We start from the raw sequence: 16,945 nt of genomic DNA, 5'->3' as shown, positions 1-16,945 counted from the left end.
TTAGAATGTATTTAGAATTGTATGTTTATAAGGCATATTTATTGCCAAAAAATAAATATTGATACATTTGAGACTTTTTCCACCGTTTGCTGCATTAACCACTTGGAGGAATAGGAATGATAATGGCTAGCTTTTTCCAGATAGTGCATTAAAGACTTCAATGCTGGACACTCAAATGTATTTCTGCTTATATGAGGTTAAAATCTTAAACCTTTATATCCCACCTGAAACCTTTTTCTCTTCATTTTTTTCTAGGTCTTTCTTTTCTGCCCTACTCACCCAGAGGCATACCGATGCCGTAGCCCTTGGTGTCCAGCAGGCCTCCAATCTGCGTCAGGTTGCAGTTGAGGCGTCGGTGGTACTCGTTCATGGTGCTTTCCAGAAGAAAGGCGTACCTGGAGTTTAAAATCCGAGCGATGCCCTCCTCCGTGCTCTTCACGAACACGCTGGGCTGCTTGGAGTACATGTAATTCCACATACGCTGGTACGTCTGGTAACGCGAGTTCTGAGATTAGAGAAAAGTAATGGAGAGAGAAAAGAAAGGTGAAACGGATATAGTGTTGGAAGGCGGAGAAAAATCTAAAATGAAATTATAATAGCGGTGACATGAGGACAGGTGAATGAATAAAGAGGCATTTTATTGGCAGACGTTGAGAGTGAACTAGACTAAGGTAACAGATTGAGAGAAAGCGAAAATGTAAGGGAAAGAAAGATGGATAATACATTATTAATGTAATGTGGAAGTGAACTTGGCCTCCAGTGTGAATATGGATGTAGCTGTGAGTCACTAGGCCAACTGCTTACTGCCACAAACAGGACATGATGCATTAAGACATGAGTCAAAGCACATGCACAGACAAGTCAATTAGTTTTACCAATAATAAAAGGAACTGTTTTGTGCATCACATGACTTTATCTGTGCTTATTTTTCAGCCTGTGTTTTAATTTTTTATTTACATCAGTTAAACACTGACCCACATACTAGTCAACTACTTTTCTGGGCAACTACATTATATTACATTTAGCTGACGCTTTTATCCAAAGCGACTTACAATTGCTATATATGTCAGAGGTTGCACGCCTCTGGAGCAACTAGGGGTTAAGTGTCTTGCTCAGGGACACATTGGTGTCTCACAGTGGATTAGAACCCAGGCCTCTCACACCAAAGGCATGTGTCTTATCCACTGCGCCATCAACACCATCACCTAGTCAAAATGAGTAGTTGAGAAAACTGTATTGGGAATGGATGAATCTATGAGCAGATCCGGAAGAAACACATTGATTATGTGTTAGTATTAACAAAAGTTAATGTTAACATCACTGAATTTCCGTGTATGCAAGGTGTGTAGAATTTTGTGAATGAACGAAGTTTCAATCCTAAAGCTTTCTGTGAAATTTAGCTGGCACAGATTCTGTGTGGGCTTGAATATGAATCACTAGCCCAATTGCCGCTACAAACAGGAAGTGATGCATTATGACATCATCACATGTGCACACATGGTAGGCCGGTGAAACAGATCTCACACGCGCACAATTTCACAAAAACAAGGACATACATACCATGAAGAAGGTCATAGTACTTCCTCCTAGAATAGTCCCATACTGGATGTTCGTCTGATCGGCCAAGTCATCAGCAGATCCGATCGGCACCTCCATCCTCTGGACTGTCAGGAAAGCTGCGAGGTTCGCCGTGTAGGAAGAAATGATGATCAGCGTGAATGCCCACCTGTTTCAGACACACAGAAACATGTTGTTATTTTTTTTCCCCATCAGAAATATGAGTGTGTACATTAGAGACAGATGTTTACATTAGACACATCTGTGTGCAGATTTGGTGACTCATTCATTCAATGAAATACTGACACCCACAGCTGCAATGTCGACCAGATCAACCGGGTTTGATCAAATGCAAAATAGCAAGCTATGAAAAATTAATCTATAAAAAGTGTTTGCAAGCTCTGTGGAATTATCTGCAATGTGAATGAATCAATAAGGCATGACGGCACATTAAAAATCAATCATAACACACATTAACCTTTTATGTCAGATGTTCCAACCACTGTTATCTGGAAAAATGAAGTCATTGCATGTTTAAGCTTGTAAACTGTGTTCTGAGAGAATATTACAATGTGTGTGTGTGTGTGTGTATACAATATATACTGTAAATACTAAGACTGTGTTCATGCATTTATTTGACCAAAAATACAGTAAAAATAGCAATACTGTGAAATATTATTTCAATTTAAAATGACTGTTTTAAAATCCAAATTCTTTCCAATATAATTTATTCCCGTGATGCAAGCTGAATTTCAAAACATCATTACTCCAGTCTTTTGTGTCACGTGATCCTTCAGAAATGTCTTCTCTGTCACTTTTGATCACTTTAATGTATTCTTGCTGCATAAAAGCATTGATTTCTTTAGAAAGAAGAATTTCTTGAGAAAAATAATGCTTTCTTTGGGGTTGTGAATGCTGATTTATGTTGTCTAAGGCATTTCCAGAAGGAAGTTGGAGAGCCCTTCCCAACACAATCCCGGAGCTCTTCACCGCAGTGAATCATGGCCAGATGAAAGGAAACTCCTGAAGTCCTCAGAGAAAGAGCTTTCATGAGACCGGTGAAGCATTTCAAACTTTTCTAAAGTGACTGGCTTCCAAAAATACACAAACAGTCAGATTAGTTATTTGTCATTAAACAAAAGCTCTTTATCCAATATTAAAGAACACTGATTGCAGACACACGTCCCCCAGAGCATCACGGAGATAGACGCCAGCTCGCCGCTTTCTGGGTCACCCCTGTGTGGGATTAAAGTCGCATCTATTGTGTTTATTCACACCACAGATGATTAAACATTCAGCTTCCACTGCATGCACAGATCGAATCATTTCAACTCCATTGTTACTTTTCCTAAAAATTGTTGTTCAACTTAAATGACCTCAACAGCACAGCACAGGATAGAAATTGTAGAGATGGAACAGAAGACAGCTTGACTTGATAGCAGAAAGAGCAAAATGAACTGAGCAACATGATTCGAGGTGGGAGACTAATCTAGAAATACACTACAAAAGAGTGAAGAACACAGTGTATGTCGGCACACAAAACAAACATGCCCAAACAAACTTCAGTGAGAAAAGAACTCTTAATGGTCTCTTTACACAGAGAACAGACTTTCAGTCCATGTTAAATTGAAACAATGCATCACCATGTGTGAAAATCCGCCCAGAAGAACATTTCTCACAAATGGCCAAAAAATAAATAGAAACACCTACCAACAAATAAGACTTAAGCATGTATTCAGTTAGAGGCACTTGATTTGAAATCTTGAAAAAAATTTACACTAGAATGCAATCAATTACATATATAAATATTTATACAAATATTTTTTTACATTAAATATTTACATTTAAATATGAAAATAACTTTCATTTCTTAATTACAAAAATGAATGATTTCTGATTTTTAACTGTCTTTCTGCTGCCAGGCCTCATTTTCATCATTCAAAACTGAATTGTTATCAAAATGTTTTGTGCAATGGTAATATTGCTGATAGTGATTATATGAATTTGAAAAGAAAAGAAAAATGTTATATATATATATACACATACATACACATTACACAAATGAACAAAAATATGTTTTAGGTTAATTGGCAAAAGTATAGTATAATTATTTAATATATATATATTTTTTATCCTTTTTGAACACTTTTCAACACTTTATTACAAAAGAGAAGTTACAAAGTCTGGGTTGAGACAATCACAAAACTGAGAAATTCTGGAAAATCTAACCATATTCCAACACTAGAACAAAAAAGTTTGCTTCTAAAAAGTCATTACACCTTTTTTATTATACCTTTAAGTTTTTTTTTTTTTTTTTTTTGTAATTTATGTGCTTTTATTTATAGTATATAGAAAAAAATATATACGTATTGTTATATATTCATAAATAAAAACATTTTCAGGTAGTTTAATTTAAACATTTCTAACATTCTAAATCTGTTGTTCTGATCACAACAACCTCAGAAACATGCACCTTGTTGCTAAAATTGGCTCAAAATATCAAACGTGTTATCAAGGGAATCAAATTCTGAAGCTAAAAATCGGAGTATATTACTATTATGTACTCTGGGATTTTTTATGAAATCTGTCGGCTCAACTTCTCCAGGCTGTAAAAATCTTGTAGCATATTCCAGTCTTTAGTTTACAGCAACGATGTCACACATGTAAGCTTTTGGATCATGTGTGCAGAGCCAGCTGGTGTCGATACTGATACTGCACTCACACTCACACAAACACAAAAAGCATGGTCTCTTACACCTCTAAGGAAGTGCGAAACATCGGCACACTCACCAAACGCCGCTGACACAGCGTGTGGACAGAGCCCGGGGCATGATCTCTGAGCCCTGCTGCATGAAACCACCGATCGGAAACCACAGGCTGTTCCCCAGTGTGTACTGATTCTCCAGCAGGTCCCTGCGGTCCCGCAAACACGGGAAGGGGTTGTACCACTCATACGGACTCAGCCTGATGGAGGGAGGGAAAGAGACAAAGAAAGAAGCTGTTACCTCAAGAAGAACATTGGACTGTGAATATAACTAGATGTGTGTGTATTGAGTGACAGTCTGGTACCTGGCAGCCAGGAAGAGCACACAGCTAACGGCCAGATAAGCTAAAAGCATAAATAACCAGACAGCTGGCGAAAAGGGATCCAAGAAGGAGAAATAACCCGGCTTCCTGCCCTGTAGAAGGCACATAACAATACAAACAATGCTTTTACCTCTCCTACAGCCAGAGACTCTGCAAACAGTTGAAAGCTTTTCCTGATACAATCACTGTTTTTTGTTGTTTAGTGCATGCTTTCATATGAAGAGATTGGGTAAAAGTTTGTTTTTGATACAGACAAAACATTATGCAACATTTTTCATTTGTGCATTTATGCATTATGCATCAGGTAGGTGCTTTTATCCAAAGTGACAATGCATTCAAGTTGTACGTTTGATAAATTCAAGATATTCTCAGAGAACTGATGCTGTTACTCATACCATGCTTTACTTTTCGAATGCAAGATTTTCATGCAGGAAATAAGGGGGGGGGGGGGGGGGGGCTAATTCAACCAAACAAATTCTTCACTAAGCAATGCCCCTTGGTTACTGTTACTAACCCAGATAAGCAATTCAGATCATCCCATAATATATTCAACATATTCTTGCATTTTACAGTGGTCATAAAGTGGTAAAAATTGACTGGAGATTTTTTTCTAATGTGATTGGATCTTTTTATTTGCATTTAATAATTGTTAAATTATGCAGTAACAATTAAAAACAGATATTGTAAATAATAAGAGAAAATATGTATAATAACAATAATGGTAATACTAATTATTATAAAACAAGTAAGCATTAACATTTATATAAATGTATAAATTTGTTATAAAATTTGTATTATCATAAATGTTTTTGAGAGGAAATAAGTAAACACTATCAATAATAATAATAATATTTCAGCAATATCAAACATTAACAATAATACATATTTATAATTATTCTTATTACTATTAAAATTATTATTATTATTATTATTATTATTATTATTAATGTTTACTTGTTTTTATTATAAATTAATGTAATTATTAGAAATGTTCTTGACTGGTTTTCAGAGAGAGAAAATTAAACAACAACGGTAACAATAATAAATATTTTTATAATAATACTATTATTGTTTTTGTTTTTTAGTATTATTATTATCAATGCTCTTGATAAGTTTTGTAATATTGACACAATAATACTATACAGCCAAGCATAATATACATTTTTATTGTTTTTTAAACATTTTTATTCATTTACATTTTCTTGCTTTTAGCTGCATATTCAATAATTCCCAGTATATAAAAACCAATGTAGTATAGTCACAATTCAATATATTACAAATGTGTCTTACTATGTGGACGCGGTACAGGATACTGATGCCAAGGTTCATGAAAGGTTTGGAGAAATCGATGACCTTCTCCCTCTCTGATGTGATGGTAAATCCAGCCACCGCCAAATCTGCTTTCTGTAACAAACAGAAAAAGAGAGAATTACTAGCATACTAGTTTTATAGAATGCACTAAGCCACCTGTGCCGAAATATTTTATGATACTAAATTATTTGGTTTGGTTATTTGCAAAGGTATTTGTCTTTTAACAGAGTTATAACTGTTATAACAGAGTTAATTGGAATAAAGTAGCACATAAATGATCTTAAACACACATGAACGACAGCAAATGACACAAAACCCCTATTTTAACCCTGATTTTAATTTCTCAAGCACAACAATAAATGCTTTATACATAGATTAGATTACATAAAAATCTTTAAAGAAATGGCTGAAGTCTTACATTTACTTCTTATATAATTTGAGACCAATTAAATCAAGTTTCAGTCAAGACTGAATGAACAACAGAAGTATTTTAAAAATAAGATATAATAAACCTGATGGGCATCCAGGACAACTACAGTATGCTTCAAGATTTTACTGAATTTTTACTGACAGATTCTACCAATCAACTCTCAGTCATGGTGATGATAATTTAGCTAAGCACTCATTAGCATATCGCTTTGTCAGTTGTAAAATGCTTGACTGGAAGCAGGCCTGTGCTTTGGTTATATGTCACTGGTGCTCCACGTGAGTTCACACGCTAAACATTGACCTTGGTTTCAAGAAGCACTCGAGAAGAAAAGTGTCTGACATTATCTGATCTTCATTGATGAAGACAAGGAGCGGCAGCCAAAAGAAAAAGGATATTTAGCACAAGTAGAAGGAGCAAAGAAATGGGAGAAGAATTGAAAAGGGGAAAGTCAAAGCTGGACAGCTGGATGGATGAATGGACGGATAATAAAGGGATGTAAGTGCACTGGAAGAAGCCTGGGTTGATGGAAGAATTCGATATGAGAGTCCTTGGGTAAAAGGAAAGAGATTTATTTATTACAGGGAAGGAGAGAGATAGAAAAACAGGGCTAAAAAGTGCAATACAGCCCTATGAAAAAGGAAAGAGCGAGGGGGAGAAATAAAGCGACGGTCCTTGAGAGCAGAAACAGATACAGAAGAGGCGATGAGGAATGGTTAAGAACTGAGAGATGGTAAAGACAGGCTTCCAGCAAAGAAACAGGGAATATTGTGCCCTTGAGAGATGAAGGGAACGAGGGATACACATGAAAAATGAAGGGGGAGAGAATAAGAAAGCACAAGAGTGAAAGTTCCTGAGGAAGGAAAAGAACAATAATGAATAAAAAAAGCCCACTGTGGCATTATTTTGCCCTTTTTCTTTCCTTCCTCTCGGAGGAGGGGGTGACAGTGCTAGAGTAACTAAAAGTAGTGAGGCTGCTAACTTGACTGCATTTTTCAGTAGTGTGACAGTAGTTGAACTGTTTCAAAAGAACATGGCAACTTTTTATGGAATTTATGGACTGTTATGGATTTTAGCAACGTAATCCACACCACTCCAGTCCATCAGTTAATGTTGGATTTTAGCAACTGAAGTGGTGTGGATTATTGTGATGTTTTTATCAGCTGTTTGGACTCTTATTCTGATGGCACCCATTCACTGCAGAGGATCCATTGTTTTGATGAACAAACAAACTCAACATTTACATCCTGGGTGGCCTGAGGATGAGTAAATAGTCAGCAAATTGTCATTACTAGTCGAACTATTCCTTTAAACAGCTTTGATATCCCCCTTAATTTCTTAAATGAAATTACTGTGGCTTTTATCAGAAGCTAGTAGTCTATCTTTGTCAACCTGAACTATTTTAAACAACAAGAAGCTTGCAGTTTGTCAAGCAAAATAGTTTCCCTAACAGTAGGGGTGATCAATAGCAGTTTATTCTGCTTAAAACCCCAAGTGTACCTCAGATATCTCTCAATCTGCTTAATTACTGGCTAATTGATTACTGAGAGATAGCTTTGTAAACCATCAAACGCTGGTGTCAGGCAAGAGCTGAAGTGCATGTCCTTGGAGAAAGATGGGCACAGTTTACACACACAATACGTCAACAAGTACCAACAGTACTCTAGTGTTAGCAGCTGTGATGGTATAACACCACAGGATAATTAGACACAGAAATGAATTGATTAGTATGTGTGTGTGTGTGTGTGTGTGTGTGTGTGTGTTTGTGTGTGTTGGCGTATTTTAAAAGGGCTTTGCTGAGACCTGCACACACTGGGGTTAATAGAATTAAACTACCGTTCTTATTATTGCTGCCATTATTTTTAGCATTAGTGCGAATAGTGCTAATATCAGTAATAATTATTCTGATGGAAACATCAGCTGGCAAAAATCCAGTGTGGATTTTTTAATAAAAAATAGTTTGGGATTTTTTTTTAAATCAGGTGTATGACACACACACACAAACATACATATATAGAGAGATGGGGATAACGCGTTACTGTAATCTAATGACTTTTCCTGGTAAAGCAGTAAAGTAATACGTTACATTTTGAATTGATGTAATTTGATTACAGTTACTTAACGTTACTTAAATTACAAATGCAGTGTTAAAAATTCTGAATTAAAAATCATGTTTTGCACGTCAGTATGTCCTTTAATAAATCACTGGAGAATGTGAGCTAAAATGAAGACGAGTCCTACAACACTGAGAAGCAATGAAAGGTAGTATTTCGATCCGTACATATTTTAGTTGGCAGTATAGTTTGGGAAATGTTCAACAAGTGAACGTGCACAAGTTTATGTTACAGAAACACTAATATAAGTAAAAATAAATGACTCATTACAATGAGATCATCTGCTGCATTAAGCCGTGTCGGCATCACAATTCAAGGCTTAAAACTCACAGCGCTTTCTTCCAAAAACAGAGTAGCCGAGATAAACTTTAATCTTTGTATATGGAGGTGATGTGGACATTTATATGTCGCACATCTCAAGCCTGGTTTCGCGTAGATGATTATTTTATAGCGCGCGATGTGTGCCGACACACAGGTGAGTTCACACTGGAAACACTGTACCTCGCGTTGGTTTCATATGGATTATTTTATCAGAGAATATTTGTTTTCGACATGATTTACTTCATTGAATAACAGACTCTTCAAGCTTTCTTTAGACATTGTATTTCTCATGTCATTTTCATTCATTTTAGTGACTCTTTTCATATGGAATTACATTTGGTTCAATAAAAATGAACGTAACTTTATAAAACTGAACGTAACTTTTTCAGAAACTATCAAAAATATGCCATTACAAAAGAAGAAAACAATGAAAATGAAAAAAAAATGAAATCAGTAACACAAATTTAACAGGCTCTTCATATATGCTTCATTTTTGTTAATGTTTTTCAAAGATTCGTTTTCGCTGATCGTGGATTCTGAATGCATTGCCACAGATTTTGCTTATGCTTCGCAGTTTTTCGTTTGGTGTTTTGACACAAACCTCTCGTGGGGGCGGGCTTAACAGTGATCTACTCTGATTGGATAGTGAGCTTTTGATGGACAGGTGCTCTCTGACCGGGCAGTACAGACGTCACTCAATGACACGCATATTGGAAAGCTCTGGTGATTAAATCTGGTCTATACCGCAAAAATTATATTCTCCAACTGTAGACCTGTCTTCTCTGTTTTCCTAAAAGAAATGGAAAACTATTTGAATGTAATCTCAGTATCTACTAATAAGAAAGCTATAAGAACTGTTAGAATTAGCTCTGCCTTTGATCTCCTTGTGTCATTTTGTTTAGATTTTGGCCCTCTTTTTTTTAGTTCTATTTTATTCTTTATTGTTGTTTTTTTGTGGTGGATATTATGTGATGTATGTTTATACTTTTGTATGTTTTTGTTCTCTGCATTAATCTCTGCACCAAACGAAAAACTTCGAAGCGTAAGTGAAATCTGTGGCAATGCATTCAGAATCCACGATTAGCGAAAACGAATCTTTGAAAAACATTAACATAGAATGAAGCATATTTGAAGAGCCTGTTACATTTGTGCGACTGAGTTCATTTTTATTTCATTTTCTTTGTGTTTTTCTTCTTTTGTAATGGCATACTTTTGATAGTTTCTGAAAAAGTTACATTCAGTTTTATTGAACCAAATGTAATTCAATAGTTTAAGGAAGAGCTACACAGAGACTGAATGCAGAAAGTGCACCCTATTTGTTATTTATTTATTTTACAAAAGAAAATTATAATAATTGTTTTGTAGATAAATATAAATAAAAAAAATTAAAGGCTACTTGTGTATTTTTTCAGTCATTATTAATTAAATGAAAAAACTGAGTTTTTGTGGTGTATTTTCTAGGTTTGATAACTTGAAAAGTAAACTTGAAAGTAACTTGAAAGTAAAGTAATTATTAATCTGATTAGTTTTTAAATGCAGTAATCAGTACTGTAATCAAATTACAACTTAAAAGAAGTAAATTGTAGTGGATTACTTTTTTGAGTAACTTACCCAACACTGCATATATCATGAATGAACATACATTTACACTATAAAAATAGTAACTGTAAATTCAATGCTACAAATATTTTTTATTTAGATTACTAATATTAATACATTTAATTAATTACAGAACATGTACCTTTATCATATTGCTGTTGCTGCAGTTTTATTATAGCAATTAAGGCATGTGTAATTTTAATAGACAAACTTTTTTTTGGTTTGCTTTACATTTTATCATTAAACATTAAATATTATACATTACATTTAACAGTCTCTGATATATATTTAATATATGATATTGAATAAAAATGGTTGGAGATTATTTCAGATAGCAAACAAATAGCTTTTAACACTAAATTCTGATTATACAAGATATAAAAAAGTAAAAAAAATTATCTGTTTTTGTTATTAAACATTGGTGCATTATCATATTCTGATGCAGTTTTTTTTAAAGCAATAAGCCACAAGGCATCTGCATTTTCAATGGATATAAAAACAAATAAAACCTTTATTATAAAACAACAATGTCTAATATATTCAGTATATAGTAATATATAAAAATGTTTGAAGGTCATATCCACATTTTGATGAATGAACATACATATTCAGATTATTAATAATTAAAACATTTCATTTCAGGATTGCTTTTACTTGATTTTCTGTTCATTAAATTATTAAAGTATAAAGTGTATTGTTTTTACATTGTTGTGCTTGCTTTTGTGTAAAGCACTTTAAGAAAGTTGAAAGGTGCTATACAAAACAAATGTTATTTTTGATAATAAATGTGATAACTTGTTGAACATTGGTGGATCTGATCATGTTCCTGTTGCTGCATTTTTATTAAAGCAATAAGAAACAAGGAATGTGCATTTCCAATGGATATAAATGGATAATGCAAATAAAAAAAAACTTGTTATAAAAAGCCCAAGAGTTTCACTGATGGTCAAGGTAACTGAAAAGTGTCTCTATTTTTACAAAATGTTTCCACAGAGCTTAAATTATGGATGTGCACACATGCATACCCTGTTGATGAGTTCCCCCACCATGCCAGTCCATGACCCATTAGGTTCTGGAGCTCCATACAGCCCGTCATCCACCAGCTTGATCCGGAAGGAAAACTTCAGCATGTCTGCCAGCTCCCGCAGCATATCCACACAGAAGCCCTCGTACTGATCATTACCCTGAAAGTCCTGGTAGTTTGCCTTGCGCTTCACGTATGGATCTTCCTATAAAACAGGATGAAGGTAACATTTAATGCTCTAATATTCCACTCTCAATTTCAATACAGTGAAGCACCATAAACTCAATCAACTCAATCAAAGTCAATAGCCATAGAGTGGAAGTGGCATTTTGATTGGTGTTAAGCCATGAAACGGCAGTAAAATCCAGTGAAACGGTGTTTCCTTGGCCTTGACATGTGAAAGTTCCTATCTGGCTGCAGATTCCTGATTTGAATGTATTATTTCTTCTACAGTGCCTTGGGATAGCAAAGCTATTTTCTTCATAAAGCATTGACTTGTTATGCCATGAGACTAATTTTTTTTCTTCTTAAAAACAGAACAAATACAAACAGTAAAACATTCTAAAATGATTAGAGTATGTTGTTAGGAGTAGGTGCTAGTTGATTGGAAGCAACATTGTATGATAGTGGAATGAATAATGATGCAGAGAATATGGATGCAATCAATGAAGGTATTATAGAAAATATTGCAACTATCGTCTGTTGTTTTTAATTTACATTTTGATCTTCTGTGGTATTATCCACTCTGCTTACATTATGGGACATATTTCAGAGTGAAAGATTAAATTAAATGAGAAAAGTGCAAGGCAATTCTCAGTGTTATCCATTTGGAATTGACTGGATGCTGAGGCATGGTTGTTATATACCGCAATGGAATGAGACAGAAAGTTGATATAGAAATTGTTGCTTAAAACAGTATATATTAAAATCAGCTTGGTTAATATCATCCAATAGCCCGAGCTAAAAACTGATTGCTTTTCCACAATAAGACTAGGAAAGTGCATTAAATGGATAGTTCACCCAAAAATGAACATTACCCCATGATTTACTCACCCTCAGGCCATTGCAGGTGTATATGACTTTCTTCTTTTAGACGAATACAATCAGTGTTAAATTAAAAAATGTCCTGGACACATTCAAGCTTTATAATGGCAGTGAATGTGGTCTAAGATAAAGTTGGATGGATCATGAAGTCTAATAAATGTGCATAAATCCATAGAAAGTGCACCACACAGCTTTCTCCTCTGTGTTTGTCACTTTTATGTTTGTCATCACGTTTGTCTACGTCATCTGGAACACCACTCTATAACGGTTAGCAGAAGCTAGAGATTATGGTTAATAAAGTTTTAGATAGGGATATTTTTTTCGTACGCATAGCTTTGCTTCAGAAGGCCTATATTAACCCCCGGAGCCATGCGGAGTATTTCATGATGGATTTATACCCTTTATTTTGTTTCAGAATCTCTACAGCCATTGGCTGCCATTTTGTGAGTAAATAATGACATAATTTTCATTTTGGGGTGAACTACCCCTTTAATTTATGTTTTGAGATTTTTAAGTCAAAATCTAGAAAGCTCATCTTATAACCATAAACGCAAGAAACAACATTATTACACTGTATAAGCTCTGTGTAAGCAAGCAAGGCTTCGGAATCATCTCATATCATCCCTGATTTAAATAATGCATTACTTTAACAAACATCTGTAGAGCCCATAATAACATTTAATACACCTTAATGCAGAATTTGGTTTAGAGAAGTGCTCTAAAAAGATTCTGCCTGCCCATGTGCTAGATTTCAATCTGGAAAGCTTGTAAAAGTGAGTGCCAGATTTGTAAAAACCCTATAATTCACAATAATCTCTGGCCTGAAATGCTCCTCAAAGCCTACAGACTCATATCTGGAGAAGTTCTTACCAGTATTGTGGTGACGATGAGCGTTTTGTTGGCTAAGGTTTCAGACGTGTTGATGTCTAAAGATGTGGAGTTCATAGCCAACGTGTTATTGGAGTACCAGACACCGATCTGCAAAAAAAAAAAAAGAAAAAAAAAGATGCCTTTAATAGCAAAGAAGACCGTTAGAACTACTTTCATGAACAAATCTAAGCTGAAAGAGCTAAATCATACAAAATCATTTGCGACCCATTTAAAAACGTGTTTGATCTCGTGGGGGGGAAACAGGCAGGAATAAACGAGTTGAGCGAATAAGACGAGGGGATGAAGGGGAGATAAATGAGCATGAAGTGAGGGATCAATAGTATGATCAATAAGAGAGGAGTGAAGTAGTGATTACTCCAGCTACCACCCATTCATTAGACCTCACAACCTCTCCTGTGATTCCGGATAAAATGCGGAGTTAGTGTTCATGAGAATGAGCTTGTGTGTGTGTGCGCACATTACCTCTTTGTGACCCCCCTTGAATTTCTCAAGAATACGAAGCGTGTAATTGGTCCTCTGGCCTTTGCTGTTAAACTCCACGCGGCCTGTTAGGCCGTCATACTCTACCTAATACGAAAAAAAGAGAGAGGGGAATTTAAACCAAGGGTAACAAACAAGAATGACAAATAGCATTCATTTGAACCTACAATATTAAGGTAGAAATTATTGCGCAGGTGGCGAAAAAGAGAGAGACAGCCAGAGGACAAACTTTGAGATGATTAAGAAATTTAAGATGAAGTGTCACTTCTGCTCCACCGGCGTCACCAAATGCAATCGCAAAAATAATGACTGTTTTCATTATTATTGGCAAGGGAGGTAAACACTTGGAGTTATGGAGACGAACCGAGAATGGCGGGCGAGAGGAGGTGCGGGGATGGTGCCAAATAGAGTGCTGAAATGATCGAGTGATGGACAAACTGCAAAACAGATGGAGGGACACAATGAATGAAAGAGCGCACTTGTGACTAGACAACACAAACACCGTCTAGGATCTCACAGAGTATAATAGCTGCATTAAAATGATAAAATACAAGCAGTTCTTCAGACAGGTCGCAATAAACAATGCACATCTGGTGTTAAGGGCCCAGTTATAATTGCTCTGAAACGTAGGTCAGTTGTAAAATTACTGTAGCTGGGTTTAATCATCACAGAGGACATAAAAGTCATACTGCATTGGTCATCATCAGGCCTGTCGATGGACGGGTACAACTGGGAACATTGTCCTGGGCTCTGTGACAAAGGCAGCCCATTAAGAACTCCAGCTACTTGTGAATTCTTTTATTCATTTTAATTAACATTCATCTGTTGCATAAATAGTAGCATAAGCCTATGACGCCTGTGAATTAAATTCAGCAAGTTTTTTAATTACACTTGTAATCTATTTGCATAGATATTGCATTTATTCATTTAGAAATTTATTACAAATTTAGTAATATATTTAATTATATATATATATATATATAAAATAGATTTAAGTTGGTTAATTTGCTGCTGTTGTTGCATAGTGTTCTGTGTTCTGCATAGTTTCTCAGTGCTGAAGTTGAACTGTGCTAAATGTTTCTTGATGATGTTATATGATGCTCAGCGACACTCAATGCACAATAATGCATTAGCAAAGGTTTAGATTTATTGCAGAGTAAATTGAAAAGCAATCGTCATAAACTCTCTGAACATTGTTTATCGACGCCAAGGGGCTGCTGCATAGATTACAAAGAATATATATATTTTTTTTTCACAGCATGCACTGATAAACCGTGCACAAAGAGACTATGAACATATTGTATGTTGAGAAAGTAAAAAAGGTCAATTTCATGTTGACTTTAACAGAGCCTATAAAAGCCAATAAGCAGTTGCACGCAGAATCACATCATAAAAACCATATTAAATCGAGGACACTGATGATTAGACTTCTACAGCTCATCAAAGTGACATACAGTAACGACAGCTGTAAAGACTAAACACTAAAGTCATCAAACGAGGCAGTCAGAAAATGGCTGCAAACGGGGTAGCCATGGTGACACGTACCATGCGCAGGTAGTTCATGAGACTGGTGCCGTGTTGCCAGATGAGTGAAGACGTGCAACTCAGAGGCTTTACTCCGATCTCCTGACTGCGGTTGAGTTCTCGCACCGCTATGACCACAACATGCACTGCATCGAACATCAGCGCTGATGACAACTGTATGTGGAGAGAGAGCATGAGAGAAACTAAACGAGAGGTGCGCCAAGGTGAATATAGAAAGAAAGAAAAAGAGAATAAAGGAACGCTAAATTGAGAAAGACAGCAGATGAGGTCATTAGGGGGGCAAGGAGACTTCACGTCTTTTAGGGCCCTACAGCAACTGTCTTCCTAACAGTGGTTCCTAAATTACGTTGTGTGGCACACATCCTACTTGGTAAGATTTCGAAAAAACCTTCTGGCAGAAATAACATCTCATTAATCCATAGATTTAGAAGTTACTATGGTTTACAGTTCACAGTTTCTCCCCATCTAAGCAAAATCTGGTTGAAATAATGCAATGGAATGTCAATCAAATTACGGAAATTATAGAAGCCCTTAGAACTGAAAAAGGATTTTAGATGCAAACGCAACCGAACACATCACGGTTATTCATATGCATCTCCTGATAGATAACGTTTTAATTGCTTGATTTAAGAATGTTAACAAAATCACAACCTCTCACACTTCAAGTAGCACAACAGCTCATATACAGGTAAAGGGTTTGTGTCCTAATGCTGAATTGCCACTGATTAATATATTTGAGTTGTCATATTTATCACTTAACCCTGGACCACAAAACCAGTCATAAGTAGCACGGGTATATTTGTAGCAATAGCCAAAAATACATTTTAGTTTATACATCAGTTTCAAAATGGACCCTTATGACTGGTTTTGTGGTCCAGGTTCACATATATTATTTAGTAAGTCTATCTATGTAAGCTCACCGCTGGACCAGGATAGGGGCTGAGATCACAACCTTCCCTCCATGACAGGTTTAGACTCCTGATGAACTCTAGGTAGAAAGGATGACTGCTGTTCAACATGGAGAAGCCGACGATATTTGACTGATCATCTACCACATCATCCAACCTCAACAGAGGGAAATCCTGAGAAAGAGATTACAACACCTTTATTTAATACAAAACATCAAATCTAAACAATACAAACAAGTAAAAAAAAACTCACATTAATTTATTTACTTAAATAATTTAGCAAAAAGCAATGCATCGTTTTCAGTCCAGCACAACATTTTTTCTACACCCCAAAACTCTTCACATTTTTCTAGTTTTATAATGTGTGAATAAATAAGAATAAAACAACAACAACAACAACTCAATGAACTTGTGTATTATTATTGCCTTAATAAGCCCCTTAAACAACAATTCAACATTCTTATTACAGCCATCAATTCGGTTTATTAAATAGACTGCCGTTTTGGCTTGACCTCAAATGAAGTCTTAAAAAAATTGTCCGTTCATAGCCCTATATAATAATTTGTGTGTATAAAAATAAAAACAGGGAAATCCTGAGAGGGAGAGATTACTAAAGTTACCAAAAAAAGCACTGTGG

General features: G+C 35.5%; 1 protein-coding gene across 6 annotated transcripts in view; it reads right to left on the bottom strand.

Annotated features, from left to right (window-relative positions):
- LOC132145034 (glutamate receptor ionotropic, kainate 5) overlaps positions 1-16,945 on the bottom strand; it is an 82,206-nt gene that overhangs the window by 12,055 nt on the left and 53,206 nt on the right. For all 6 annotated transcript variants that reach the window (XM_059555743.1, XM_059555744.1, XM_059555742.1 and 3 more), the window contains 10 exons: positions 16,321-16,482; positions 15,401-15,553; positions 13,838-13,942; positions 13,355-13,462; positions 11,442-11,645; positions 5,935-6,048; positions 4,627-4,736; positions 4,348-4,521; positions 1,561-1,726; positions 280-505 (listed from right to left, as the gene is read on the bottom strand). In XM_059555743.1, coding sequence (XP_059411726.1) covers positions 280-505; positions 1,561-1,726; positions 4,348-4,521; positions 4,627-4,736; positions 5,935-6,048; positions 11,442-11,645; positions 13,355-13,462; positions 13,838-13,942; positions 15,401-15,553; positions 16,321-16,482 — 1,522 coding nt within the window. The remainder of the gene's footprint in view (positions 1-279; positions 506-1,560; positions 1,727-4,347; positions 4,522-4,626; positions 4,737-5,934; positions 6,049-11,441; positions 11,646-13,354; positions 13,463-13,837; positions 13,943-15,400; positions 15,554-16,320; positions 16,483-16,945) is intronic.

Source organism: Carassius carassius, chromosome 8 (genome assembly GCF_963082965.1).
Source record: "Carassius carassius chromosome 8, fCarCar2.1, whole genome shotgun sequence".
Taxonomy (NCBI): Eukaryota; Metazoa; Chordata; class Actinopteri; order Cypriniformes; family Cyprinidae; genus Carassius; species Carassius carassius.
The sequence above is the reverse complement of the archived record's forward strand: the minus strand, read 5'-3'. Positions and strand labels throughout refer to the sequence as shown.